The sequence below is a fragment of the Drosophila kikkawai genome, chromosome 2L (genome assembly GCF_030179895.1).
Source record: "Drosophila kikkawai strain 14028-0561.14 chromosome 2L, DkikHiC1v2, whole genome shotgun sequence".
Classification (NCBI taxonomy): Eukaryota; Metazoa; Arthropoda; class Insecta; order Diptera; family Drosophilidae; genus Drosophila; species Drosophila kikkawai.
Window position 1 is genome coordinate 7,424,693 of NC_091728.1, and position 27,135 is coordinate 7,451,827.

Consider the following 27,135-nt stretch of genomic DNA (forward strand, 5'->3'; position numbering starts at 1 on the left):
GGCTTAAGGTTATATTTTAACAAACAACATAAAAGTTTCACACTTTCCCTTCTTGCTTTCCGTTGCCCTTGCGGGTGTTGATACAGCCAGCGTTGGTCTTTAAAAACTGAAACTGAACTGAAACCGGCAAAGATTATTGTTAGCCCGAGAGAAATTCTAACCTAAGGAAGGAAGTTGAATTTTAATTTAAACAAACTGTTGTATTTTCTTCTGAATTGAGCTTAACAGAGATTTCCGTGAAGGCTTTGAAGCAAAAATGGATTGCATTTACCTATTGATCACAAAATTAGGCCTCACGTAGACACTAGTAACCCTCCTCCAACGGGAAACTGTACTCTCTTTCATTTCCTGCTCGCAACTCTAATTAGCATTTGTCTATTTAGCACTTCAAACAAATAGCATCCGGAGCCCCCAGGAGCCAGCTAAGCGATTTCAAAGTCGCGAACTGCAAACGTATCTACCCGTTGCCGTCGCAGTTTGCTCGGCTGTAATTGAAGAACATGGACAGGGGCACATCACATCACGAAATAGGACCAAGAGCAGGAATAGAGGCAGAGCGTGGCCCAAAATTCGGGGCGAACTGCTGATCAACCGCCAACAGCAAACACACGCAATGCCAAAGCAGTATCAGCTCCAATCCCAGTGGCCTGAAATGACAGACGCAGATGCTCCACCCCGTGGATGCGGATTCAGTTACAGCTACAGATACAGATACACACAGGGACAGCAGATACTGGATACAGGCAGAGCCAGAGATACAGGAGGCAAGGGCCAACATACTGCTAAACTAATTAACTAAGCGCAGCTGTGGCGACGTCACCTTCAGAGCCACTGTCGTCGACCGCATTCGCGTCTGTTGCCGGAGGTCAGGATTTTTTTCCGCCTCACTGCTGCACAAGTGCGTGCTGCAGCCCAACGAGGGAGGCTTGAAAACGTTACGAAAATTAATTGCAAACTATGATTAATTTTAGATAATACAGTGGTAAATTTTATTTTCGAGAGATAAAGCCTATAAAGTAGAATTAATTCCTTAAAACATCAATTAAATATTTTATTAATATTTATCTCTGTTTAATTCGTATAAACTCCCTTTGGCAAAGTCATGGGTCCACCCTCGCTGCGACTTTCGTTAGTGTTTTTGTGAGGCGGACATTAGGCTCGGGCTTGTTGTGGCCGTTGGTTTGGGGCGGCGGCAATTTCCAGTTGCCAACTCTGCACTCACTTGTTTGGCAATTAATTTGCCGGCGTCTGTTATTTCTTTTACCCGGCATGAGTGTTTGCAATCTAAACACGGTTATTCGCTAATTAGCAAAAAACAAGCACACAGATACGATTCCGGCGAGGGAGCGAGAAAGCTACAATTCCCTGTGGTTCTCTGTTTGTTTTCGGAGGTGCTTGGCCTCGTTGCCATTTATTGGCGCCTCCCCAAAAGCCCCAAGCCCCGAACCCCGAAGCACCCAGACCCAGAACCCAGGCCCTTACCATGGGCTTCCTTTTTTTTCGCACTCTCGCAGAGAATTAGGTCGCCTTGTAATTAGCTGCTGCTGCTTTAATTTCAGCACTTCACTTTTTGTTTTCCTATTTTCTGTATATTTGTTTTAAGTGACGTCGCGAAAAGCGCTGCAATTGCAGGGAAGGCTTCAAGTGGGCCTGATATGAAATTCTAAATTAGGCCTGAAAAAATTGTTACTTGCGAAAGGATGGTTGAAATGTGAAGCTCTTAATTAGTAAAGTCTATTGACAATAGTAACAGAATTTAGACACTTCATTTAATTAGTAAAAGTGTAATTGCAAGAGCTTTAGATTAGTTACTAACGGAACATAACATTTTCTAAACGTAAACTTTTAAAATAAATTACATTTCAATGCAGAGAGAGAATTAATCTGAAATACATTTCCCATTTTTATTGAATGCCAAAGCCGTATTTTATTTATTCACACGACCTGCCAGAACTTTTCCACTTGAATGTCTCTAAAACAATTTATATTTCGGTTAACGTGGGCTTTGATTCCATTACGCATACGCCGCATGGTACAGAAACTTTTAAAGGAATATTTAAAAGACTCGAAAATGCTTACTACAAAACCTATTAAAATAGTTGGCAGCACATTGCTTTTGCTGGTGGCCTCACCCCAGCCACTAGTTGTTTATTAAAATGCCAGAAATAATTTCTATTCGAAAATTTCCTTAGTCTTTCGCAGGTAGTTGACGTTTCTGTTTTCTGCTGAGGTGTGTGCTGCTGCTGATCCAAGGTAGTTGAGAGAGTTTTGCTCCGCACACATGGATAATAAATATTTGCTTTGGTATTTTGATACGAAGTTTTATGCAGTCGGGGATTTGAGGGTTTCGCAAAGTCAGCAGCACAAACATCGCAGGGGTGGGGCTAGATTTCTGAACAAAGCGCATAGTTCATAAGTTGATGCTCAGCTATGCCAGGAAAACAGTTTTTTTCCTTTTGACTCTGCCGGGGGAAATGCCTGAAATGCTTCAACTCTTGCCGGATGCCCAAAAAACGGATGCTCTCGTATCAATTTGGCCTGTATAATTTATGCATACACAATTTATGCTGCCATTTTTAGCAACATTTCAAACGCGTTGCTCGCTTTTCAATTTGCTTAAATTGCCTTTATCGCACATGGCCATAAATCGCATCGAGAGCGAGCCGAACCGAGCCGAGAGACGAACGTGGAAATCAATTTAATTATGTGCTGCCTGCTGCGGAAGGGCCTTAAACTTAATGTATTCTTTATGGCAGGCAAATCTATTGAACTGCACTTTGAATATCTCGAGCGGTGGGCAAAACTTTCCGTCCGCCAAGAGTCAATATCATGAATAACGATGTAATAAAATACGTGATATGAATCCAAAATTCGGCCGGCACACATGATGAACTACGAGGGCTGTTGCACTGTTTCTGACTGGGGATAAGCCCGAGCCAGCACATAATTCTTGAGTATTTTCTGTGAATTAGCTGGCTTCTCTGGGCCATAAACAGGCCCCCCATCCTGCGCATCGCTTATTTGCCTGTTCCTGTTGCCGTTCCCGGGTTGGGTTCCCAAGAGCGGCAGGAGCAGCAGGAAATTCTTGCAATTTTGCCAGCACAAACGCAGTGGCAGAAATATGATGAGATAATGCTAGAAAATAATAGCTGGGACTACTCCAACGACCAGAAGCAGCCGCACCAGCCACAGAGAGTGCCATCCCCATAGGCTCGGGCTCAACCAGTTTCTGCTGAAAAACACTCCGGACCGAGCTCCAAAAGGCATTCCTCTGCCGTATCCCACAGTCACTGAACAAAAATATATAGCTTAAAAGTAGTTTAGAGTCTAGAAATTATATTAGTTGATATTTAATTAGGAAAAATTAACAATTAAAATAAATAAAGGTTCAGTCAAGATGATTTCTTAACTAAAGGAAATCCCAATTGTGGTCTCTCAGTGTAGCAAGCCCATGTACCCCCGCAGATACCACTGAAAAGTCCGACTTTGGCTGCAAATTTTGTGACAGGCAGCAGTTGGGAACGGACTTGGTCCTGGTATCCAGATCCGAATGCTCATTCCCCGGGGGTCACTCAAGTCCAAAGCGTCTGTGTTTCTGCATATGCAAAATGCAAAATATTCGCTATGCTTGTACATTTTCCTTTTTTTGCTGTGGTTTTAGCCTAAGAGCTGTACTCCCCACAACTCTGCCTGGAAAGATGCAGAGAAAATATAAATTAACTTCTTATTTGTGGTATGCCTTCCCAATGGAAAATATTTATATTAAAAAGTAAGGTGTTAAAAAAGACACCTAAAAAGAAACTTAAACATTTTCTTGTTTTAAATAGAGAATGCAATTTTGTATTCACATTATTAGTGGACATTAATTAAGAGCATTAGGCAGTCGGTTGTCATCGTCGCCGTAATTCTTACATTGTTTTCTGTTTACGTTGCTGTTTTCGTTTTCATGCAACGTCGCATTAGGCAAAATGCAAACCACTTTTCACAGGAAAATAAAGAGTGCAAAAGAAACCAATCATAGACTAGGAAGAGAGCGGAGGAAAATGCTGCATGAATTCGTTTCAAGTTAAATGCGAGCACTGTCAACTTGGCTAATTTGTTTCGTTCGTGCAGCGTCCGCCTCATAAGTTGCAATGAGACGAGTGAACAAAAGTTGCCTTAAGTGCTAATTTAATGCCTGGCCGTGACAGCTTGACATAATGCCTCGATTATGCTGACACAAACACAATCGGATAAGGGCGAATCAATAAAGTGTAAATTGTAACATTAAATAGTCATTAGTGTCTAGAGCCATTTGACCGGAAATTAATCAAGCAATAACCGCATCGCCCCGGCACAATCGCTTTATATTTGACCACTCGGCTGGCTGTTGTTTTCCACATACTTCCTCGCTTCCACACTTCCGCGCAACGAAAAGGGTTAATGTTTGGCCAGCCTTTGTACATATCATTAAGCACACAAATACGAACACAAATACTGGGGCACACAGGACAATCAGATTGCGCCTTGTAGATATGTCAAACAAGTGACGGAAACTGTTTATTATTGCCCCATTGCGGGCCGCAAACGGAAAAGGATAAAGGATGTGTCAGTCCGTCAGTCGGGCGCATTGAAATGCGGGGGCGTGTCCGCCCAATAAATTTAAGTCCTGCACTGGGCCGCATACCTCGGGGCAGATGAACTCGAATTCCATGGCAGAGCTACCAAAGGGACTTGACTTCCGATTCGTAGAATTAAAATAGAAAATTGTCAACAATTTTCGGTCTCTCGCTCCCTCTGGCTGGACTGGACATCACTCGACATAAAATAAATACCATAAATGGTTTTTCTTCTTTATTTTTTTGTTGTTGCCCCTTAAAGCCGGAACTGCTAACAACACCAAAATTCAAGTCAGCAGGACGTTTGTCTTTCGGATTGTGATTGCCCCCACTAGCACATGGACCCATAGCCACGCAGCCACAGAGAACAGCCATCATTGTGCTCAAGTGCCGCACATATACTTGCATACATACATATATCCACATCCGGTGGCCAACTTCCGTGTGTCAAGAAGCGCTCAAGCATTCATTTATGAATTTTTATTATTTTTTATCTTTGCCACCATTCGCTCTCGACCGAGCCACACACACCACAATTCCCTCCCTTTGCATCCAGTTTATATTGTTTTTAGTGGCAACTGACAGCTATTGCTTAGAGGGCGTCCTCATCTCCCAGGAACGGTGGGGAAACTAGGGATCAAAGACACAGGTTGAACGGCTTGCTGGAAATGTAAACAAAGTTTTGCAGCCACACACAATTAAATTTCCGGAAATCGTCTATGCTGAATCCGATTTTAATTAAAATCGTTTCGAGCAGGAAGTATGGAAGCCCCATTTTCGGATGGGCAGGTAACCGCAACCCCAACAATAGTCTCCTGAAGATGCACAGGCCAGAAATTGGAAATTTTAAAAATAATAATGGAAGCTATAAAGATGCAGGAACATCTTACTAATTAATTCTCGTTTTCTTTTTAAAGATAATTATCTATTGTAGTCTCATTTCATTAAACTTTTTAATAGATTGCCAAACATTAATAGATGGAGAAAGTGAAGAAATTTAATTGGAAGCTCCTTAATTGTTGCGACAATAAAAAAATAAATACCATAATTGTAAATAACTACTATTATTATTCCTTAACCAAGCTTCTTAGGTATTTAATGTATGACTCCAATCCCAAGACACTAGTTGTAATTGCCCAAACCTTTTATGCAAGTGCAGATACCAAAATAGATGGGCGACAGAAATAGACTTCAGACACCGCAACCGCTAACAACTTTCGAAGGACATCCAAGACAGAAACTTTTAGCCACCGTCCTTAGCCTGGCCAAAAAACCGCCAGAGTCGCAACTCTGGCTTGGCATCAGAAGTTAAACGCCGGCCGCTGATACTCATATACGTACAGTGGGGAGCAAAAATGATTCCACGATCAACGTTTTCATGTTTGAGCGCACATAAAAATTAAACGAATAAAGTAAATGACAAAAACTTTTTTTTTATTGAACACCTTATTTATTGTTTACAATTAGGCATACGTAGCAAAATTGTAGATGAAGAAATTAAATTATTATAATTAAAAAACCAAATCAAGCGGCATGTACTCAGTTTTGCACCATCCGGTATTCGTTCATATTTTTGCTGTTCTTACTTATTTTATCAGCAATTGACCTGCAGATTTATTGTTAAATGCCTTTTGCATTTATTATTATTTGTCAGAATTCAGAAAATCACTCTCTTCCCCAAGTTTATAGTTGTTTGTTGCATTTGTAACCTAGTCGGTAACGATTTCTTGAAAAATTAAGAAGCTGTCTTATGATAAAAAAAATATTATTGTTTCCCTGACTAAAAGTGGGTGTTCGACACGCACTATTGATGAGAAGCTAAAAATTAATAAATATGTTGCAGAAAAGACACAATGTTTGTCCTTAAAGGAAGTTGAATGGTCACCGCGCCTTTTAACAGATGCTGACGCTCGACTTATGATGTCTAAAATAAGAAAAAATTGACTTTTAACGCCAAAATAAGCTTATACTGAAATAAGTAAAGGCGTAAGACGATGGATAGCTAGAAGAGCGCTAGGTAGGATTGGTTACGAGCCAGCAATGAAAAAAAACTAACCAGCTTTATCCGAGAAAAAGGTTAAGGCTCGGGTAAAATTCGCTAAGGAACACAAGAACTGGACAACAGAAGACTGGAAACGTATTATCTGGTCGGAAGAATCTAAGTTTAATCGTTTTCAGTCGGATGGAAAACAATATTGTTGGCGGAGACCTGGTGACAAGTTTCAAAGGCATCATGTGAAGCAAACAGTGAAACATGGAGGCGGCAACATAATGGCATGGGGCTGTTTCACGTTGGACAGTTGCTCAAAAATGAAGGGATTATGAGAAAGGATGATTATTTGAACATTTTGCAAACCCATCCTCCTAATTTTCTTGACCAGTGTGCGAACCCAGAGCCGGAAATCACTTTTCAGCTAGGTGGGGATCCCAAGCACACAGCGAAAATAGTTAAAAAATGGCTCGGAAACCAAAATTTTAGGATGATGGAGGGGCCAGCGCAAAGTCCCGACCTCAATCCGATTGAAAACCCATTGTCAATCATAAAGCGACGGCTCGGGCAGTACCAATCAAGCCCATCCAACTTGGACGTTCTTTGGGGGCGTGTACACTTAGAGTGGAATAATATTACGAAAGGAATTGTAGAAAAACTAGTTGAGAGTATGCCAAAACGTATAAAAAAGTCAAAGAAAATAAGTTTCTCTGAACAAAATATTAATAATGAATTTATTTTGTATTTTTTCTTCAATGGTGCAAAACTGAGTACATGCCGCTTGATTTGGTTTTTTAATTATAATAATTTAATGTCTTCATCTACAATTTTGCTACGTATGCCTAATTGTAAACAATAAACAAGGTGTTCAATAAAAAAAAAGTTTTTGTCATTTACTTTATTCGTTTAATTTTTATGTGCGCTCAAACATGAAAACGTTGATCGTGGAATCATTTTTGCTCCCCACTGTATGTGCAAACAGCAAGCAGCTGAGTAGCGCTGAGCAAACACAAACACTGGGGCAAATAGCACACACCCACAACACCACACACACACACAGCGTCCGCACCTACATTGCACATATGTACGCGTTGATTTCTCAAAACCAAAGTCATCCAGCCATGAGGCCAACAACAACCAGCAGCAGGCCAGGAGCAGGATCAGCTGGAAGTGCGGCAAGGGTGCACACTACAGCCTGTGGCCTTGTCAGCTGGGCCAAGGGAGCGGCAGCGGGAGCCCCAGATAGACAACCATAAATATGAATGCATGCTTCTACAGAGGCGAAGGGCGGCAGGATGTGGGCCGGTGGCAGAGCCTGGTCCGGCTTGTTATTTACAGTCGCTTTTCAGATCTTGTGGCATAATTTAAGCACCTTGTTTAGCCACTGTTTATGGTCGCTCATGTCACTGGTCCATCTGCTTGTGTGTGCACTTGGAGAAAACACCAATCGGTGACTTAAAAAATATATTAAATAAAGTTTAAAATTCTAAAAAAAAATACAGAAAGAGACAGTAAATAGATAAGCAAGTCTAAGTTAGGACTATGAACTTACATGGCGTATGCGCAATTTTTAAACGTAAACCTTAGTAACTTTTTTAACTTTAAAATGTGAAATTGTTCGTCCTGTGTAGGGTATTTTTCAAAGTAGTTTGTGCTCGAGTGGCTAGTGTTTGCCTACATATATACATGCCACTGCTTTTGGGGTCACGGGGTCAATGATGGTCAGCGCACACATTCATCAGGCCAAGCTGAGCGAGCTGGCGCTTTGCCACTTTAAATAATTTATAAATGCGACAAATGTGAAAAACAACTTCCCCATAAAGCCCCACCAAAGGGATTTAGGACCTGGCCACGCCCCTCAAACGCTACTTACGTAAATCAACAAACAAATCAACGGGACAAAAGTGGAAATCCTTTTGCCATAGCTTTCTCAAGCGATACGCCTGCGCTCCGTCTGCTGTCAGCAGAAAATTCCCGTTCGGCTATCAAATTGTAAAATGAAAACCGCTGACTTATTCTTCGCTCCAACAATATGGCAAGTAAGTGCGGTGTGTGTGTTGTGGGTGGGTGTGAGGTGCTGACTGCCTGGCATTATGCAAAAAAGACAGATCCTTGCCAAAGCCAAAAGTCCTTTACCCCTTCTCAGTATCGCAAATGCGTGCTGTGCACATTCAACGTGTTTCGTTCTCGCGATTTTTTCGCAAGTTGAGAATTTGCAAACATCACACAGAGGATGTAAGGGCAAAAGGGGGGGCCAGGATAAAGGCAGCTGACAGAAGGTGCCACTCCGTTTTGGCTGTTATGATTTTAAAGTGACGCCAACGATTTCATTTTGGGTTTTTGAATTCGATTAAGAGTGTTTCAGTCAAAAATGTGCGCTATATCGGGGGTAAACATGTAATAAGAGGTAAGAAAAATCTCCTAAACCCTGCGATATTTAAATTTTATGCTTGCTGAATTTAAGGTAACTGATTTTATTAGAAAGAAATAAACAAAATATTCTGTATTGGTTCTGTAAAACCCCCTTAAAGCCTTAAACAAACGCCCGCTTTAGCACTTAAATTGCATTAATCGGAAGCGCGAATCGGGGGGAGTTTGGCACGCATATCGTATTGATCGGAGGGCCATTAAATATGCATTTGCTGATATCGCCTAAATCCGCAGCGAAAGCAGCTTATGCGGCGTCAGTCGTGTGTGTGTGCCACAGCACTCCACCCCATTCGTGGTGTGTGTCGTTAAGAAAATACATGACAATCCGAAAAACCCCAAGAAAAAAGCAAACAAAACAATAGAATTTAAATGATTTTAATGCGACCATTGAATTTTATTGAAGCCGACGGATGTCGAGGCATTTTCGGGGCTCGGTTATGAGCTACACGGGTGTCATGCGAGTATGAATACCAACCAATCCCCGAAAAACCCCCGACCACGGCACGGCGACTGCCTTTCATTCGCACTGACAATAATAATAATTGTCAATTGCAGCAGCTGTCGCACAGGCGGCGCACACGAGCGACGCTTTTTTCATATTCAATTTCAAATGAAATTTTCATGTCACACCCGGGCAAACATTTCCTCTCCTTGCTCCTGCCCCAAATCCATGGCCATTCTGGTGTAAATTTCACGTTAGCTCTTTGCCAACTTAATTCCAGGCGATATCTTTTGCATACTTTCCAGCGGCTCAGGCAGCTGTTGTAGTTTTTGCCGAGCACTCCTATCGTATCCCATCTACATTTTTATTGTTGTACTTTTTCACAGTGGCCGTGCTATTAGCCGGAGCTGGAGATATGTGCGGTGGCTGAGCTATTTCGGTATTAACTTGAGCTGCTTTGCGTCTGAGCTGCTTAGGTGGTATTTGCATATTAGCCTGTCCATCGCATATTTTGATCAGAAATTGCTTAAGGTTACCGAGCCACACACTCTGCATCCTTTCGTCTAACCAAGGTTGCCCCAAGCTTGGCATTCGGCCTTGTTTCGGAATTTGGGCATATGAAATTCATATGGATTAATATTTTGAGCTAGTGAAGGGTATATGCAAACTAGGGCACTTTAAACTGTTAACAGGATTATGTCTGGTAAAACTGGAAACATTATGTGTTATTTTGGAGTCTAATGTTTCTTTGAAATTATTATTTGCTTTGTATGCGATTTTCGGGCTTAATAATACAATGTAATTAGACAAACTTAAAATATTTCATTCGGAAATATAAGAGCACTGAGAGTGTATCACTTTGCTATCTTTGCATTTATATCTATATATCCGTTTTGCTTTGTATTGGCGTCCAGCTTTAATTTTATTTGGTGTTTTCGGACGGATGTTCCCCCTCGGGTGCAGTCGCCTAACTGCATCACTTTGAGTGCTGTCAGACAGCAAAATTCGCATAATGCAAATGCTAATGACATGTGTTCGCAGCCGGGCGCAAGTCGGGCCCTCTCAGACCTCGTGGAGCCCAGCAGACGCCGCAGAGCCCACAAACAACAGCCATAATAGGCACATAACAACATTATCATTACCGCGTGCAGCCAGCACATTAAATTGCAATTGTTGTTTCGGCGGGGAGTGGAGGTATTGCGAATGCCATCTGCAATCGGAGTATGTAAATGCATTTGTCTAATTGATATTGTTGCGTCGGGGCGCCAAGAGCTTCCTTTCGTCGGGTCACGGTTCACACACGGCGTATGCGTGATGTGGATGGAGCTAGTGTGGCATCGACTAAAACGCATTTTAAAGCCGTCTTAAAACATTAGCAGCATGTGTCCCATAGTTACCTGGCTTGCTTACTTGATTCACTTTATGTGTTTGCTCACAAATTTCATTTTGATGAAGCCAATGTGTGTCTTCCAGGGTGTTCGTGTGTGTGCCCAGTAGCCGAGAGTTGTTGGCCTTAAACTAGCTCAAAAGCCCCAGCTGAGTGGCTGCCCCACCGCCTCCGATCCCCAGCCGGCTGCCTCGTCATTAGCATATGTAGTTGAGGGTCTGCCCCGAACAAGACAAGCAAAAAAGTGTACAGCATCCCCTTGCCACACACCCTTACTCGTACTCCCAGAGCACGCATCCCAACCAACACCCTCCCGGCTCGGTTTGAGTTGAGCTGACAGCCGAGCTGTCAAAGCGGATTTTAGAGCACTCGCTGCCTGGTAAACAAAAACAGGAGAACACAGGCCGATGTCCAGGATAACGAACAGTGGATGCTCTTGAGAGGATCGGGTTAAGGAACGGTTTAAACCTTTAATAATATTAAGTTGGCAAGAGCATATTTAAATAAATTGTATATTACTGAATTTATTTTATGATATCCGGACTTAAATTAACGTACAGTTACTCTTCAAAATCCAGAAAGTAATCCAACACTATTTGAAGAAATCTTACAAATCCAAGAAGCTCTATAATATTTAAGCTAAAATTTCATTTACAAACCATTCCCGAAATTCCCTATGCTTCTGAAAGGCTTTGCAGAGCAAACACCTGTCATGGGTTGAGTGTTGGCCAAAAGGGTTTAACTACGTATCTCACTTGTTTCTGTTTTGTCGTTGTTGCTGTTGCTGCTGTCGGTTTTGTTTTTGCATTTGGTGTGGTGGTTTGCCCTTGGCCAAAAATGCATTGTGTTGGCATATTCACGTTTGTGCCACCGCCATCGCCGCCGCCGCTCTGCGGCTAAAATTCTGACAAGCGCCAGCTTGACGAGGCAGGCGAAGGCCATTGAGGACCCAAATGCCTTGTTAACATATCGCACAAGGCTGTGCGTATGCCCACACTTAATTCTGGCTAAAAATGGGCTCTAAATTTTAGTTATAAATGCGGCTAAAACTTGATGAAACGCGTGACTCCAGATTTGTTTACTTAGGACGCTCTACCTGGCGGGGCACAAATAACACTTTCCCCCAAGATATTCGGGTGGCTTTACAAACCAAATATATTGGGTTTATCCATCTTTTCAGCGGGATTTCCATCATCATCGACCAGCAGATGAACATCCGAGAACTTGATCTTGTCCAGCTCTGCATAGATTTGGCGGCTGATGTTTAGTTCGGGGTACTTTGACCGGAAAGCAACATTATTTTTAATTGTGTGTGTCCAAATTTACTTACCATTTTTGCAATCTTCCAGCACTCCAAGGCTGTCTTATTACGATTCAATCGCAGGTTGATCGTGGCCAAATAGCCCCAGACATCCGGAATGAAAACGTCAACCTCAGTGCAGCGAGACAAGAAGGGAATGGCTTCTTCCAGGCGATCCAGCTATAAATAATATATGCTTGATAAACACTTTATCTTGTTTATTCGAAATTACTTACATGATATAGAGCCAGTCCCTTGAAATAGTTTGGCAGAAACATTTTTTCTTTCTTGGAGGCTGGCAGACATGTGTCAAAGGCACTAATGGCCAACTCGTATAGTCCCTTTTCGAAGGCCAATTGTCCGAGGCGCAGGAAACTCAGCTTGAAAAAAGGCCTGTCCTCCGGTTTGGTTCCATTCAGCAGCTTCTCAAAGTACTTTAGGGCTTCGTCGCAGCGTCCTCGGGTGTACTCAGCATTGCCATTGATGTGCAGTTGATAGTTCCGCTAATAAATAAATAAGAAATTAATCAACTATAACTGATCAAATCGCAGTAAACTCACCATCAACATTCCGTTCTCGCTTTTATCCGTGGGAATTTCCTGTATCTTGAAGTTGTCATCAATCTGTCGCTGCAGTATCTTTAAAGTGGTCTTTATGAGATAAACCTCGACTGTTGTGAAGCACTGCTCAAAATCGGTGAACACAATCCCCGCAAAGACGTATGCACCCAAGCGAGCAAAGAGCTTGAAAACGGGGTAGAACTTGGTGTTTGCCAAGGTGCTGGTAGTGCTCATCTCAAAGTCCACTGGCAGGTACAGTTCGTAGAGGGAGAGGGGAAGGAAGTCGAGCTGCTCTCCAGAAACCTCATATAGATTCTCGAATTTCCAGCGTGTGAAGTCCATTCCTGGGCGGTAATGTGCCAGCTTATAATAGCAGTATAGCAGAATCCACGGACCCACTTCCAGCTTTTTCTTTGTGGCAAGCTGGCGCAGCTTATCAAGCATATTCGAAAACGCCGCAGTCGAGATCTCCTCGTCTTCAGAACCCATATCCATCATGTAGTCCACATATAGCTGTACCAGCAAGCTGTGCTATGAAGAGAAATATTTTATTTTACAACTATTTCTCTTTCTGAAATCACACTCACGTAAAGTATTCTCCTCTCCACTCGGTGCGCCTCGGCTTGGTAAAAAAGGTCGCCGCCTGCTGGAACTGTAGGTTTTCTACACTATTGATCAGAGTTGCAAAGCCGAAGATGACTCGGTTGGTGGCGCTTCTGTCAATCTCTTCGTACATATGAATGGCCAGATCCCGCTGGCCAGTGTTGCTCAACAGGCGCATTTCGTCCATTAGCCGGATTAGATCTTTATCCTTGGCGGGCAGACCGCTGGGAAAACCTTCATAGCAGCAGGCAGTGAAGATACCATAAACACGGTCTATCAACTCCTTGTACATGTGTGTCAGCATTTCCTTAAAAAGGAGTAATATTATAATTATAAATACATATTTAAATACGTCCTATACCCACCCTAAACTCAATGTTCGTTTCCGTTGGCATTCGAATGTTGAAGTCACAGCCACATATTTTCAGCATCAGGTTGCTTAGGGTGCTCAGCAGACAGCAGAAAAAGTCCTGCTTCTCCTCGATGCTGCGTACATCCTTCTTCACGATAATCCCAATCGTGTCGGAGATGAGCTTGTCAAACTCCTGGTATAGCTCCGTGAGCACATCTGTATCGTTCTCGTCCTCCTTAAGGAGCTGGATATCAAAGCAACCCCGCAGCTTGCTCCTTTTCAGTAGATTCTCGTTGTACTTATCTAGGGGATCGTTGCGTTGGCAAATCGGCTGAAAGAAACAGATCTTGAGGGTGCAAAACATCGGGCCCATTGGAGTGGCTTCCAGTGTTGGACGAAGATCGACTTCGGGTACGTTAACTGGGCTCAAGCGGGTTGCAAATCGGCAATGATTGACTGGGGAGAGGTAAGTAATTTTTTTTAACTTTTCTGATGTTTATATTTTTTTCACTCACCGCCTGGATAGCCAAAGATACTTGGATTGATCACGCCCTCGTACAGGACATTGTGGGGTGTGTCCTTGTACAGTTGCAGCAGCAGCTCATAGGAGTTATTAAGCACAGATTCTTCTAGGATCTTTCGCATCTCCTCGTTAATGACAAAGCGGTGCAGGGAGTTGTTGATGAGCGCCATCGTCGTCAAAGGATCGATCTGATTGATGAAGAAGTCGACATCCTGCTCCCACAGCAGCATCCGAAAGAGGCGAGGCAGCTTGATCCGCGAGTTGGTCTCCATTTGGTTGAAGCCAAAGTGCACGTGGGGGTTCAGATCCCGCTTGAGGTTCTCCCAAACGATGCTCGTGTTCTGGTCGCTAATGACCTGCGAACCGAATCCCTTAAAAGTGCACAGAGGAATAATCCTGAGGACGTCCTCCTCTCCCTCCAGCTGCGTCGATCGAAAGGACACGCTCAGGCCCAGGTCAGTGGACTGCATGTGCAACTCCTCAGGCACATTGTAGATCGACTCCAGGGTCACAAAGGCCAGGTTGGTGAAGTCAAAATTCTTGAGGATGGGCAGGATGGAGTACATATGCCAAACGGTGGTGGAGGTGATCAATTCTCTAAATGTCTTCTGCTCCGGTACATGGTGCATTGGATACAGTAGGATATTGATGTCGCTAATGAAGCGCCGCCGCTGGAAAAGCTGCAGCAGATCGCAGTGGCCCCTGGATAGTAGTTCCAGACGCTCCTCCACATATTCGCCTTCCTCGCCCTCGCCCTCCTCCTCCCATAATAGCAAAATATCGGAACTCTTTTTACCTGACCTGCGCGATCTCTTGGACTTCTTTGTAGCACTGCTCTGTGAGGCATCTGTGAACGAGGAGGAAGTTCCCAGTTGGCTCATCTTGGTCCTGTTGGAGTCACCTTTACGGTGCCTGGGAATACGCTGGTAGAGCGAAACCAGCAGCGGATTGTCACTGAACGTGTTCATGTCCTCGATGTCATCTTGCATCACCCCCAAGGTAAAAACCGGCTTCTTAAGATTGAACTCCTTCTGATAGATTATCGTCTTGGTGGTGTACCGCTCCTGCATCTTCTGCAGCGTACTCTTCGCATGGTACAGGTGCAGCTCCAGCGGATAGCCAGTGTCCGGCAGCTTCAAGAGCTCGTTCAACTGGATGTAGAGGAACACGCGCTGCTGAATGATCTTCCTTTCTGGTGGTTGTTCCACTGGTTCCTCTTCGATGGTCTCCCTGCTCTGTAAGGTCTGCCGCACCCGCCGTGACGTTCGCGCGGTGCGAGAAGTGTGTCGGATTTGGCTACCATCCTTACCTTTTTGCTCCATTCTTGGGTTCAAAATATAAGTGTGCACGGGTAATATCTGGCAGTTTTTGACACCTGAAGCTTTGATTTTGTTTCTGATTTAACAAGATAATTACTAAATACAAGAAAGCTCTACAATGTTAAGAATCCTTAAATAACAGGATCTCCTCATTTAATTGTAAAATTCAAGAGCTGTCTTTTCCCAGAAACCATTTGCGACTTAAAACAAGTATCAAATTTCCAAGAAGCCTCCGCAATCTTGTTGAAGCTGAAAAGGTTATTCTGCGTATATTTTATTTACAACAAAAATGTTTTATGTATTTCGATGCCGACGCCGCGGGATTCTAAACAATAAACACTTCAACAAGTTGACTCTCCGAACGGTCTGGCCTAAGATTCGTATGCCATTCGGTATGGAATTGTGCTGCTACGTGGGTTTTTATGGCTCCCAGACATATAAGTTTTATTAGACACGCTGGGGTCGTAAAGCATATTTTGGCAAAGTGTTAAAAAGCAACAGCAACGTGAATTTTATATGACAGGTTGTGGATTAAATTTGCTAGAATGCTCCTTGGTAGCTGAACCCAAACATCCAATCTAATCAGACACGATAAGTACGCACAATCACCATTGGATTCCAGACAGAAAGTGCATGACTTTGGGTTAATGAGAGAGGAATGCACCTATTAAATCTTGTGTTGTTCCCCTGTAATTAATTAGAATAAGTAAACCCTAACGCCATAGGAAACCTAAAAGCAAGACAATCACATTCTGTCTGTTTAAATGCCCCTTTTTATGAAGTAGTTCTCTGCTTATTATACCCTTGCAGGGTATTATAATTTCAGTCAGATGTTTGCAACGCAGTGAAGGAGACGTTTCCGACCCTATAAACCATATATATTCTTGATCAGCATCAACAGGGGAATCTTTCTAGATATGCCAGGAAGAAATCGATTTTTTTGCCATATTTGCAAAATTTTATAAGGGGTTACATCATTAAAATTTTTTATTTTGATAAAAAATTAAATTTTCAAAATTTTTAAATGAAGTATGCAGATTTATTAACTGTAGAAAATCTTGCATAGAACAGTTTTCCGATTTAAAATTAATGCTATTTTGCCCGAGTTATGACATTTTTAATTTAAAAAAAAATCAAGAAGTTTTTTAATATAAAAAATCCGATTATATAATACAAAATAATATTTTTCTAAGTCAAGGAATCATTTCCGACCCCATAAACCATATATATTCTTGATCAGCATCAACAGGGAAATCTTTCTAGACATGTCCGGAAGAAATCGATTTTTTTGCCATTTTTGCGAAATTTGATAAGGGGTTACATCATTAAAATTAGCAAAAATGGCCAAAAATTTTGATTTCTTACAATTTTAAATTTGGTATGCAGTTTGTTTAAAGTAATAAAAACTAACACAAAACTGCTTTCCGAATCGAAATTAATGCATTTTTGGCTTAGTTATGATATATTTTAATTGTTACCTGCAAGGGTATACAAACTTTGGCTGGCCAAAGTTAGCTTTCTTTCTTGTTTTTTCTTTTATTTCGAAAAATAAATGCTCACAGTCACTATGAATGAATTTTTTAAATTAAAATTTTCCTAAAAGTTAACATCCGCGCAATAGCAACGAAGAGAAAATATAAAAGAGAGAATAAAATTAACACTTGACCTGTAAGTTGCTGAAAAAAATTCCAACGACTGCAACCATATAAAAAATATGGCAAATTTATACCGGACAAGGAGACCATTTTTTGCAAGAGTTGATTGCGATGCGTAAACTTATGCCATATATTGCATTTAAAGCGTGCCCGGCGTTCCGAATATTATTATTATATAAATGTGGGTCAGTCGAAATTTGCATAGTACACTTTTCGGACTTTTCGGTCGGGCGGGCGGTCGGGTTCTTTATGCCGGCGAAGATCCTGTACGTATTCCTTTGGCCGGGCCGCAAGGAGGCGAACTCGATGTGCAGCGCTCACAACTTTAATATAGCTTAATCCCTTTTGCGGCGCCTGTGTGTGTGTAACTTACGAATTATGGCGTTAATACCACTGTGTGCTTATGGCTCCGCTGTCTCAGCGTGTGCGGATGTATGCGGATGCTCGGGCTCTTGTTACTTTAGCAAGTTGACTTTTGGGATCATCATTAGAGAGCGGGGAGGAGGGCACACTGTGTGCAACGTATGCGAGTGTTTGCCAACATGCAGCCAGCGGCTTACAATTTCTTCAACAGAAGTCCGATGACGTCAAGGGCTTAGCTCCGGTGGTGTGCCGCAAAGAAAGTTATTTATAGAAATTATGTTAATAATCACAGTAAAAGAGGAAACCTGATCCCGACAAGGCGAACATCCTGAACATTTTAATGGGTTTAATTAACACAACTTTCTGAGATTCAAAGTTTATTTAACGGAATCTTCAGGTGAACTTTAAGAAAATGTTAATAAGAAGCCATCGAAGAGAGTTGCCTTAGAGCTTCTATGCTTTCTCTATAATTATTTGTTTACTATTTGGTTTGGAGCGAAGCCAAATCTGTATTTTTAATAGGAAATCATAAATTGAACAGCTTTTTTGTAGAACATCCTTTAAAACAGAATTGAACTGCATATGTCCTCTTTGAGCCTTTAGGGATGATACCCTCAGCAGTGGTAGAGCCAGTGAAAAATCGGAAACCACTACCAAACCACTTACAACCCACTTCGCACTCATGCACCTCCTGCAATTTGTTCAACCTGAGCAAGTGTCACCAACAGCACCGCATCAGGAGCTTCGGTGGCTACACAGGGAATCCCCTCTCTCTTCTGGTGGGCCACGTATGCGAGAACGATTACAAAATGCTGAAAACGGAATTTGCAAAATGTCACGTCTGACGTTCGTTGCCAACTAAGACGGAAATTCACCACTAAATGACGAGACTAACCCTCCGGAACGGCGACAGCTCCTCCCACTGAAGGGCAGCTGCCTCAAAGCTCGATGAAGTGCGAAAACGGAGGGCAGATGGGTAGGGCAAATTATGGCATCGTTTTCCCCCAAGCAAAGGAACAAAATTTCCACTTAAGCTGCATTTTCCGGCCCCAAAGGGTTTCAGCGCCAAACAACGGAGCCCTTTTTCGCCTGATGTGATACTGCAACTCCGATTTAATGCGTGAAGCTAATTCGGGACGGACAGCGATCGGAATAATGCAATTTCAATTGCTTCAGTTGCAGGAACTTCAGCCTAATTGGAATGGTTTGTTGGCCTCCGAGGGCTGCATCATGGAATAGCCGGTCCAGCTTCCAAAAAAGTCGCCGCCAGCACTCGGTTGCTGGTTGTAGTTGAAGTTGCAGGAGCCGTAGGATCCGGCCATTGCCGCCAGCTGTTGCTCCTGCCGTAGTTGCTGCTGACGCTGTATCACGGCATGGTTGTTGTACAGCGGCTGCTGCTGGGTCATGGTAGGAGCAGCAGCAGGAGCAGCAGCGCCAGGAAATCTGCCGAAGGCCCTATGATTCTGCGGCTGTGTCTGCTTGGCTATGTATGATGTCCCTTCTGCGGCGTCAATTCGCTGATAGGCCCTCTGGGACGGCAGCGACTCAGGAGAGGTCTGTGTGGGATTGGGATGAGAGCCCTGTAGCCTCTGCTCCATCTGCATGCGTTGCTGTGCCGCCGCCTGATGAGCTCCCGCGGGCGGCTGCACGGGCACGCCGTCAATCAACATGGGATACACATTACCACTGAAGACGATCCCGCTGCCATACACGAAAGGGCCATTCTGTGGCACTGCAGGCGATCCCTGACCCCGCACTTCCTGTTGATTAACTGTCGATCTGTACATGTTGGCCTTTTTTTATGTGAATTTCAACACTAAATTTTCTGGCAAAACACCGAAAAGTTGATCGAAACTCTTGTCCAAAAACTAAACTTAGGTCTAAAATAAGCCACTGACAGCAAATGCTCTAGCCCTCTGTGAGGGGCTCCTTCAGAGCTCATTTAATTATGGCATGCAAGGTCTGAAGAGGAAGTAGATAAGCTATTGTTTTGCGTATGAGACTGTGAAAGGATATTTTGGCTTATCAGCACGTACCTACTTTGTATGAAGAGTAACATGAAAATGCAATGTGGAAAGGGGCCTTTTTAATTAAAAGCAAGTGCTGAAGTAGTCAGTCTACAGTGAGACACCTCATAGACAAAAGGAAGCAAGCAAAGTTAAAACTGTAGTTAGTAAGAGATTTGCGATAATAACATACAAGGAAAGTCATGTCGACTTCATTAGGGAAACCCCTTTTCATGGGAAATATATTTTACCGCTAAGTAGGAATCAATTCTCTCAAAGCTTATTAATAGCTAAGCACAAATTTTGCTCCCTTAAAGCGAGTTACTAGTACATTTAGACTTTTATGTCACTTGGCATTGGAATTGTTTTACCAAAAAGTCAGACAAAAACTAAGAAAATCCCATTTGGCAGATAAACAGTCTAGGCCCAAAAAATAAAAAACAAAAAAAAAATAAATAACTCAACCAAGTAAGTTATCAAAACACGTCAGAGCTTCAAGACACAAACTAGATCATAAAATGCTTACCCCCAGGCAATTGCCATTTGAACAGGACAACATGTTTCCCGATCACTACGACGTGGAGCCCTTCAATCCCTTTAACGTGGGACCGGCCAACAACGGAGGCCCCTCCGAGTTCCAAATCCCCACCAGTGTTACGTACCCGCCTCCGGTTTTTGTGGCCAAGCCGGAATATGTAAAGGCTGCCAAGGAGCAGGTTGCTCTGAGATCATCATCCAAAGATACTCTCAAGTTGGCAAAGTCCAAACACGGCGAGGTGGCCATTTCAAAGGCCATCAAGAATGAGATGGCAGTGGCCAAGCAGCAGGCAGCCGCAATTCATGAAACAGATCGCATTGACCCGGACGTGAAACTGAATGTTAAGCATGACCTAAAGGCAAAAAAGAAGGAATCGAAGGCCTCAATTCGAACTTTGCTGCCGGTAAGGTCTAATCGTCAGGCAAGCGGAGCGGGAAACGCCAAAAGAACCACATCGGGCTTGAGTGTGGCAACCAAGCAACGCAAATCATCGAGAGTGGAAATTGCGGCCAAGGCCTCCAAAATATCAAACGAACTTGACGCGAAGTCACCGAAACCCTTCGAGCCTGCCAAAATGTCCTTCACCTCCATCAAATCGAAGTCTACCAAATCAGTAGTATCCGAGACATCCACTGGAAGCTCTTCCTCTGAGCAATCAGAAACAACAGATAAATCTGAGTCAGACTCTCAGCATACCTTAAAATCTAGTGAGCCAGCTGACAAGAACACCTCCGTAGTTGCCCCGAAGTCGAAGACAACTGTAAAGGAAGACCGCAACTACCCGGTATCCGAGAGCTCCTTGTCCTATGGGAAACCCTTGACCGAGCAGGCCGCAGATCTAGCATTTCGCTTGAACTCTGGCAATGAGAACTATCGGCGCTACAATTCGGTGGTTCGCAACCACTCGACTACGATTCCTCAGAAACTGTCTGAAGGAGACCGCATGTCATTCTGGTTCAGCGATGCAGTGCTCTCCTAGAGGTTCCACACAATAATATATGCCAGTAGCTAATGACAATTGCTTGCTGTTGAGTTAAACGAGAAAATAAAAACGGAAATTAGCAGTTTAAACATTCATTATTTGTTCAAAATGAAAATATTTTTTAGATGAGCAGAACGGCAGGAAGGAGAAAACTAACCTGATTTGCGGTAAAACATTTTTTGCTGGCATTCGGTGTCATTAATTCAAATGCGCTAAAAATTTGCGGTCACTGGTGGATTGTGAATGCTATGACCCATAAAATATGCAAAAAAAAAAACACGATGCGCTTAATTTTGTAAAATAAACAAACTGATGTTAGATATTGAAAAAATGGGTCAACCATATACTGGAAATGGAAAAATATTTGCATTCATTAAAAATACAACATAAGTTTATGGATAGTATCGGTATCTGCAAAACGTATCTGAAAAATCAGGGAAAATTCAGGTATCTTGCCTTTAAGTAAAGGATTTATATTCATATGGTAGATAAGTTAAAAACCAGCCATAAATATATTTTCAAAATATAAAGTCATTCAAATAGTGCAAAAGCTTTTGGGCTGACTTTTTGCAAATTTAATTAATGGGGACAATGCGGTCAACAATTTTGTTTGGTGTATTGTGGTTAATTTTACTATATTTATTACAGCGCAAAATGCTAATTGCAACTGCCAGAGGACGACAACAATGTTGGTTTGTAGCTGCCTAATCAGCATCAACATTTGGCCAGAGGGGCCTCGGAAAATGGGAAGCTGGGCAGCTGGAAATGGGACAATGACGGAGACGGTGGGGGGCCAAAACAATTATAATAAATGCTTGTGGCTTACATTTAATTGCATGTCAATTTGTTCGCCGCTGGCCCGAGCTCACTCGTCCGTAAGTAGGCCACAATAAATGAGGCGAAGGCGAGTCGAGTGCGCAAAATATTTATATGGAAATACGGCGATTTTTATGCTTGTACTTGTACAATAAAGGAAACAACTGCAATAATGGCCACGGCGCATAAAGTACCAGAAATAACAGCAACAAACAACTTTGCCAAAGTGCAAAAACCAGCAACAACAACTGCAAAGGGCTTCGAAATGAAACAAATGTTGAGAGAAAAATATATTTAATACGAAAAGTTTTGCAATAACGGAAATGAAATGGAAATGGACGCGCGCCAATAGACATAAATGCGACTGAATGTAGGTAGATAGTGTGTGTGTGTGTGTGCGGCCGACATCGGGATACAAATAGGACACGGCAGCCGGAGGAGCCTGCAAAAACCAGGAGCTCAATGCCGGCCGTGTAAAACAAAAGCGCCATCACACAATGCACAAACAAACAGGGCGCGCAACCAACACGGATCTCAAAAGTAAAACTAACAACAATATCCGCAAAAAGCAATTGCACAAAGGCAAAAGTGGCAACGCCATCAGATGCAACCCACATTGCACCTATAAAGAGCATAAAATATTAAAAAAGGTGGAAATACAACGTAGGCGGTGGTTTCTTTAGAAATATTTCTAGGTGCGCACAGGCGCTAGGAGAAATGATAAATTAGTTCTGTTAGTTGTGCAAAAGTTTTATCCTTTTGGAGTTAAAAAGAAGTAAGGAAGATGAGGTATAAATTCTAATATTGCTAAAGTGCCTATTGAAGTATAAACTTAATTAGAGAAACCTATTAAATGTTTTAATTATGATTGCAGAGCAAAAAATTATGCATTGACCCTTCTTTCTATCTCTTCCCAAATAGGTTCCCATAGATAGATACTATAGTTAAACAAGAACATACTAATTAATTGCTGCTCTGGAAAGTGAGGCCAGTGAGTAAATCAACACACACCCGTGCTAAACACACACTTCAATCTGTCGCAATGCAGATATTAGCCAGCACACACACTCACTCAGTTCGACTTCAAAGGCACACCACACACTCCGAAAGCAGCCTCAGTGCACATGTCTTTTTGTGCCCGACACACACTGCGTATGCGTAATAAAATTGAATTAACGCATTTTGTGGCACATGGTCGCCCAAGGCAGTGGCACGGCACAGTAAATAATGTGTTTGCAGTAGTGTGGGTGTTCGGGTATTTGCCGTTATTGCCTATAAATGAAAACATAAATTCGAGACAAGCTTGTGACACTAACAGCAGCCCCGAGCCATTTAGCCCAGTGTGTGTGTGTGAGTCTCCGTATTCAGTTTTGTAATAATTATTAGGTCGATTTTGATGTGATGCAAGATTCAGGTCGAGTTGGACTGATATCCGGACAGCAAAAGGCGTAATATTATACAGCCAGCAATCTGTAATGCAATTGTACGTTTCATGTTTACTTGACAGCTTCAAAGGTAAGTGAGTTCTGCGCCTGCAGCTCAATATTAGATTTAATTACCTGTGTGAACTGCTCTGGATTAAATTTAATTTTCTGAAATCTTTGGTCGGAAATCTAATTCACTTACAATTATCGAGAGTTGAAAGGGAATCACTGATGTAATTCTAATTTGATAAAAGAACACCAATTTAAGTAATAACTTAATAAGCACACGGTTTATAATTTGTCTACAATTTTTAAAATGTTTTATGTTGACTAAGCCATGATAGAATTATAATTGTATTAGGGGCTAAGCTATATGTTGACTTTAAACTATAGGTTATAAATCCCAGAAGAACTGTGTCATAATCGCCATACAGGCTTTGCATTAATTCATTAAATTTAATATTAAATTGCCTCATTTGTGCGTGTTTTTTTGTTCTATCCGCAGTTTCAATTAAGTCTAAATGCAGTTGATTAACAAATTCAATTTGCGCGCCGCGACAGTGGCTGCGGTCGAGCGTGAATTTTCCGCCGATGCAGCAAGACTTGCATAATTATCAGCGAGGCATTAAAGCATTTACATTATTATCTGCAGCATTGTGGCCCATCCGCGATTCGTTAAAAATTAATTTATAATTTGCATAATGATAAATGAAGAGAGCGCTTAAAAGCGACTACAAATCAAGGCGGCCAAATGGCAAAAGTGAATTCTGGGAGCGCGTCAAGTCAGCGGGAAGTGATTCATGGTCCCATTGTGGACCCGAGACTCAGCTCCGGCTCTGATTTCGTAGTGAAAGTCAACCGAGTCATTTGTCGTCATAACTTTTGTCATTAAAAGCAGGGAGGGAGACTGGGCGTGGCAGGCTACGTGCCGGTCGGACAAAGCCAGCACGACATCCTCCGACTCGACTCGACTCCTTGTCCTTCTCCCGTCTCCCGTCTGGGCGCATACATTTTTCATAACATGCTAAATTTATATGTTCGGGCGAGTGAGTGTGTGCGGCTGTCTCGGGACAGGCAAGTCACGTTTCTTAATATGTCTGTGTATGCGGCCACCAGGATAAGTGTCCAAGTTGCTTTATGTGCGGCTGTGTGTGGGTGCGAGTATAACGCATTTTTAATTTATTTTCATGCCACTTTTTCACACACACACACAGCCTTAGCCTGGGTGTGGATTTGGCCACAGCCTCAAGCAGCGGGTTAAGAGCCTTTGTGAACCCTTGAGAGCCGGTCAGGCGCAGCCCCGCAAAGTCTGTGTTCTTTCCCGAAGTGAACAATGCACGCTTCCCTGTCCTTTGACTTTGTTTCATTTTTTTTATAATTTTGCATTTTCATGTACACAATAAAAAAACACATTTTCTTTACTCTTGCTAGTAAATAAAATCCTCTTATTGGCAGTTATTTGATTTTCTCAAATATCTATTGTATTTTCTAGTAAGTCTTTGCTTATTATGGCAAATAATATACTCACCAAAGTCTTGAAACAGCAGGCATAGCTTTTCCTTTAACAATATAACAATATAAAGTTTCAGTTTCGACAACGTAACCATCGAAGCTGGTCATAACTGCTTTAAATTCAGTTTTTCCTATCGAAATCGTCCTAAAGAAAATCCTTAAAAAATCTTGTCACGATGCTAACTCTATGGCGAGGTTTCCTCTTCGGTTTGTTTGCCGTATTCATACTTTACCTGCTAAAGAAATTCCTCAGGGAACTGCACATCATTCGACGATTGATAAACCTTATCGAAAGCAAGCGAGACATTTTTGAGCAAGTTTCCGAGACTGATGAGGATGAGGGCATCGTCGACGATGAAATTTTGTTTACTGATCTAAACCCGGAGCAGAGCCTTGAAAAGTATCGTCGGGTTCGTTTTGAAGCGGCGGCTATCGCAATGAGAGGTGCTGTTAATAGGGCTGGCAGAGCGCAGGAGCATGGAAACTAACAATCAAGACATTGCTCAACCCTTTTAATCCTGAATTTTCTACATTTCTACATTATTTCAATAAATGTAATTTTGGAGGCCTTGATTAACCTGCCACGACCGAATATCCCAGCGAAATCAACTAAATAAAATTCCAGGCCCGGTCGTAATCCTTTGAAATTAATTTGCTGCCATTGCCTTCGTGTCTCGGGACTTACAATTCCATTGGCCATTTTAATTGGTTTGCGAGCACATAAGCCGGCCATAAGTCGCCAGGTGGACTGCGGTAAAGGGTAAAGCGATTATATATATGTATATATTTGTACAGCTGACTCGAGGCAAGATGCAGGCGAGGGCAGTTGGCTCACAGCCTGCTGGACAATTGTGGCAAATGGAAGGCGCTTAAGATTAAAAAGCTTCCCATGGTCTGGATGCGATGGCAAAACCACAAAGCAAACACAAACACAAATAGCGATGAGATGGTACGAGGCGGGCTTCAAGGGGTCCAGAGTTGGGGAAGGCAAAATAAATATGTAAGTCATAAGTAGGAGGATCGTCGAGGGTGTAAGTATGCTAGAGTTCAAGAGTATATCGAAGTGACGATAGGCACTTGCACAACGATTTTGCCTGAACAAGAAATAAACATTTCCTCTTAGTCATTTTGTTTTTAGAACTTATAATTTTATTTTAAAGCCTTCTCTTTTTTTGTGTACATTTAAAGTAGTCTAAATACAAATTTATTTAAATTTAATTATTTAAAAATAATGTAAAATTAAGCCAAAAGATTTATACAAATATTTTCAGACTGAAACTTAAAAAACCCTGCTCCAGGGTATCAATAGAGCGACTCCTCACTCGAGGCTGTCACCCACATGTCCAACAGCAAACATTTTAAGGTTCAAAAGAAGGTCCTTAACCTGCTGCCGCCGGCGGATTGCACTTGCACTCACGTTCATCACTTGCTGCAGTTTATGCTGTTGCTGCTGGTGTTGCAGAAGTTGCTGCTGCTGCTGGCTTTGTGCTGCAGTTGCAGCCGCTGTGGGCTGCTAAATGAAGTGAGTGTCAACGCAAATGCAAACAAATGGGAGGAGCGCATAAAGGGAAAGGCAGGAGGCAAAAGGCGTCGCAAATCAACAGAGGGCTTCCATCAAGTGAGGCGACAGGATGCGAGGAGGACTCTCTGTTTCGCCAACTCCCCCGGCTAGACGAATGGGGTCAGTGCTCCAGGCTAGCGCCCTCCCATTGTAGCTTAGTTTTATTTTAATAATATTAATGCACATTAATGTGCAACCAAAAAAAAAAAAGGGGGAAATACATTAAAATATATCCCGTAGAGCTGTGGCCACAAAAGGAGTTTTAATGAAAGTCCCGGTAGAAATTCCATTGAAAAATATGCAGGCTTTCAAGTACCAAGTTAACATTATACAACTTCACCTACTTTAGTAAATAAATTGAAGCTATACAGATATAATGGAGATTCCTCATTTCAATATATTTGAATTGAAAGTAAAGCCTAATGTCTTAATGCATAATCCCCATTAAGGGGCATATTTTAATAAGAAGCTGATAGGCGAGAAAGAGCTGTAGAAAGGACTTTGCCACTTTAAGAAATCTTTAAAAACTTCTTGAAACTCAAGTCAGACTTATTGTTGCGGCATCTTTAAAATCCTTGTTTTTTTTTTTCTCAAAATAAAGTTGGCAATTTGCTTTTGGCTTATACGCATGAGTAATTATTTCTCGTCCTTGCATTTTCCATTTCATTAGCTTGCCCGCACCCGTTTTTCATTGTTTGCTGGTTAAATGAAATTTTTAATTAAGAAAGCAAGCTCGCAGAGTGGCGTGCAGTCTTCGACTTCGATGAGTGGTCG

The 27,135-nt window shown here is 42.3% G+C and overlaps 4 protein-coding genes across 5 annotated transcripts; 2 read left to right on the forward strand and 2 right to left on the reverse strand.

The window, feature by feature from the left end:
• Positions 1 to 11,383: 11,383 nt before the first annotated feature.
• LOC108081968 (uncharacterized) lies at positions 11,384 to 15,580 on the reverse strand. Its single transcript, XM_017177203.3, has 7 exons — positions 14,178 to 15,580; positions 13,676 to 14,118; positions 13,295 to 13,617; positions 12,708 to 13,233; positions 12,384 to 12,650; positions 12,178 to 12,327; positions 11,384 to 12,124 (listed from the first exon to the last, which is right to left on the reverse strand). The coding sequence occupies exons 1-7, from the start codon at positions 15,505 to 15,507 to the stop codon at positions 11,990 to 11,992; spliced, it is 3,174 nt and encodes a 1,057-aa protein (XP_017032692.1). The 5' UTR covers positions 15,508 to 15,580; the 3' UTR covers positions 11,384 to 11,989.
• Positions 15,581 to 15,726: 146 nt separating this feature from the next.
• LOC108082087 (uncharacterized) lies at positions 15,727 to 25,392 on the forward strand (the record flags this gene model as incomplete). The annotated part of the gene is made up of 2 exons (XM_017177382.3): positions 15,727 to 15,795; positions 24,950 to 25,392. Coding segments are annotated over 2 exons (408 nt in total), but the record flags the coding sequence as incomplete, so codon positions are not given.
• LOC108081975 (uncharacterized) lies at positions 18,545 to 19,418 on the reverse strand. 2 transcript variants are annotated; one of them, XM_070286373.1, is made up of 2 exons: positions 19,207 to 19,408; positions 18,545 to 19,078 (listed from the first exon to the last, which is right to left on the reverse strand). In XM_070286373.1, the coding sequence occupies exons 1-2, from the start codon at positions 19,243 to 19,245 to the stop codon at positions 18,710 to 18,712; spliced, it is 408 nt and encodes a 135-aa protein (XP_070142474.1). In that variant the 5' UTR covers positions 19,246 to 19,408; the 3' UTR covers positions 18,545 to 18,709. The 2 variants fall into 2 exon arrangements, with proteins under 2 accessions (XP_070142474.1, XP_017032699.1); XM_017177210.3 differs by having other exon boundaries at positions 18,545 to 19,418.
• On the forward strand, positions 19,844 to 21,137 carry LOC108081974 (neurofilament heavy polypeptide). Its single transcript, XM_017177209.2, has 2 exons — positions 19,844 to 19,996; positions 20,061 to 21,137. The coding sequence occupies exon 2, from the start codon at positions 20,086 to 20,088 to the stop codon at positions 21,043 to 21,045; it is 960 nt and encodes a 319-aa protein (XP_017032698.1). The 5' UTR covers positions 19,844 to 19,996; positions 20,061 to 20,085; the 3' UTR covers positions 21,046 to 21,137.
• Positions 25,393 to 27,135: the final 1,743 nt, after the last annotated feature.

What these genes read in the sequence shown, in the direction of transcription:
- LOC108081975 (XM_017177210.3), bottom strand. Translation starts at nt 19,309, where the DNA reads ATGTACAGATCGACAGTTAATCAACAGGAAGTGCGGGGTCAGGGATCG.
- LOC108081974 (XM_017177209.2), top strand. Translation starts at nt 20,086, where the DNA reads ATGTTTCCCGATCACTACGACGTGGAGCCCTTCAATCCCTTTAACGTG.
- LOC108081968 (XM_017177203.3), bottom strand. Translation starts at nt 15,507, where the DNA reads ATGGAGCAAAAAGGTAAGGATGGTAGCCAAATCCGACACACTTCTCGC. An exon ending in TATCTTTGGCTATCCAGGCG is followed by an intron (nt 14,119 to 14,177) that starts GTGAGTGAAAAA and finishes ACCTCTCCCCAG; the next exon opens with TCAATCATTGCCGATTTGCA. An exon ending in AGGGACTGGCTCTATATCAT is followed by an intron (nt 12,328 to 12,383) that starts GTAAGTAATTTC and finishes TATTATTTATAG; the next exon opens with CTGGATCGCCTGGAAGAAGC.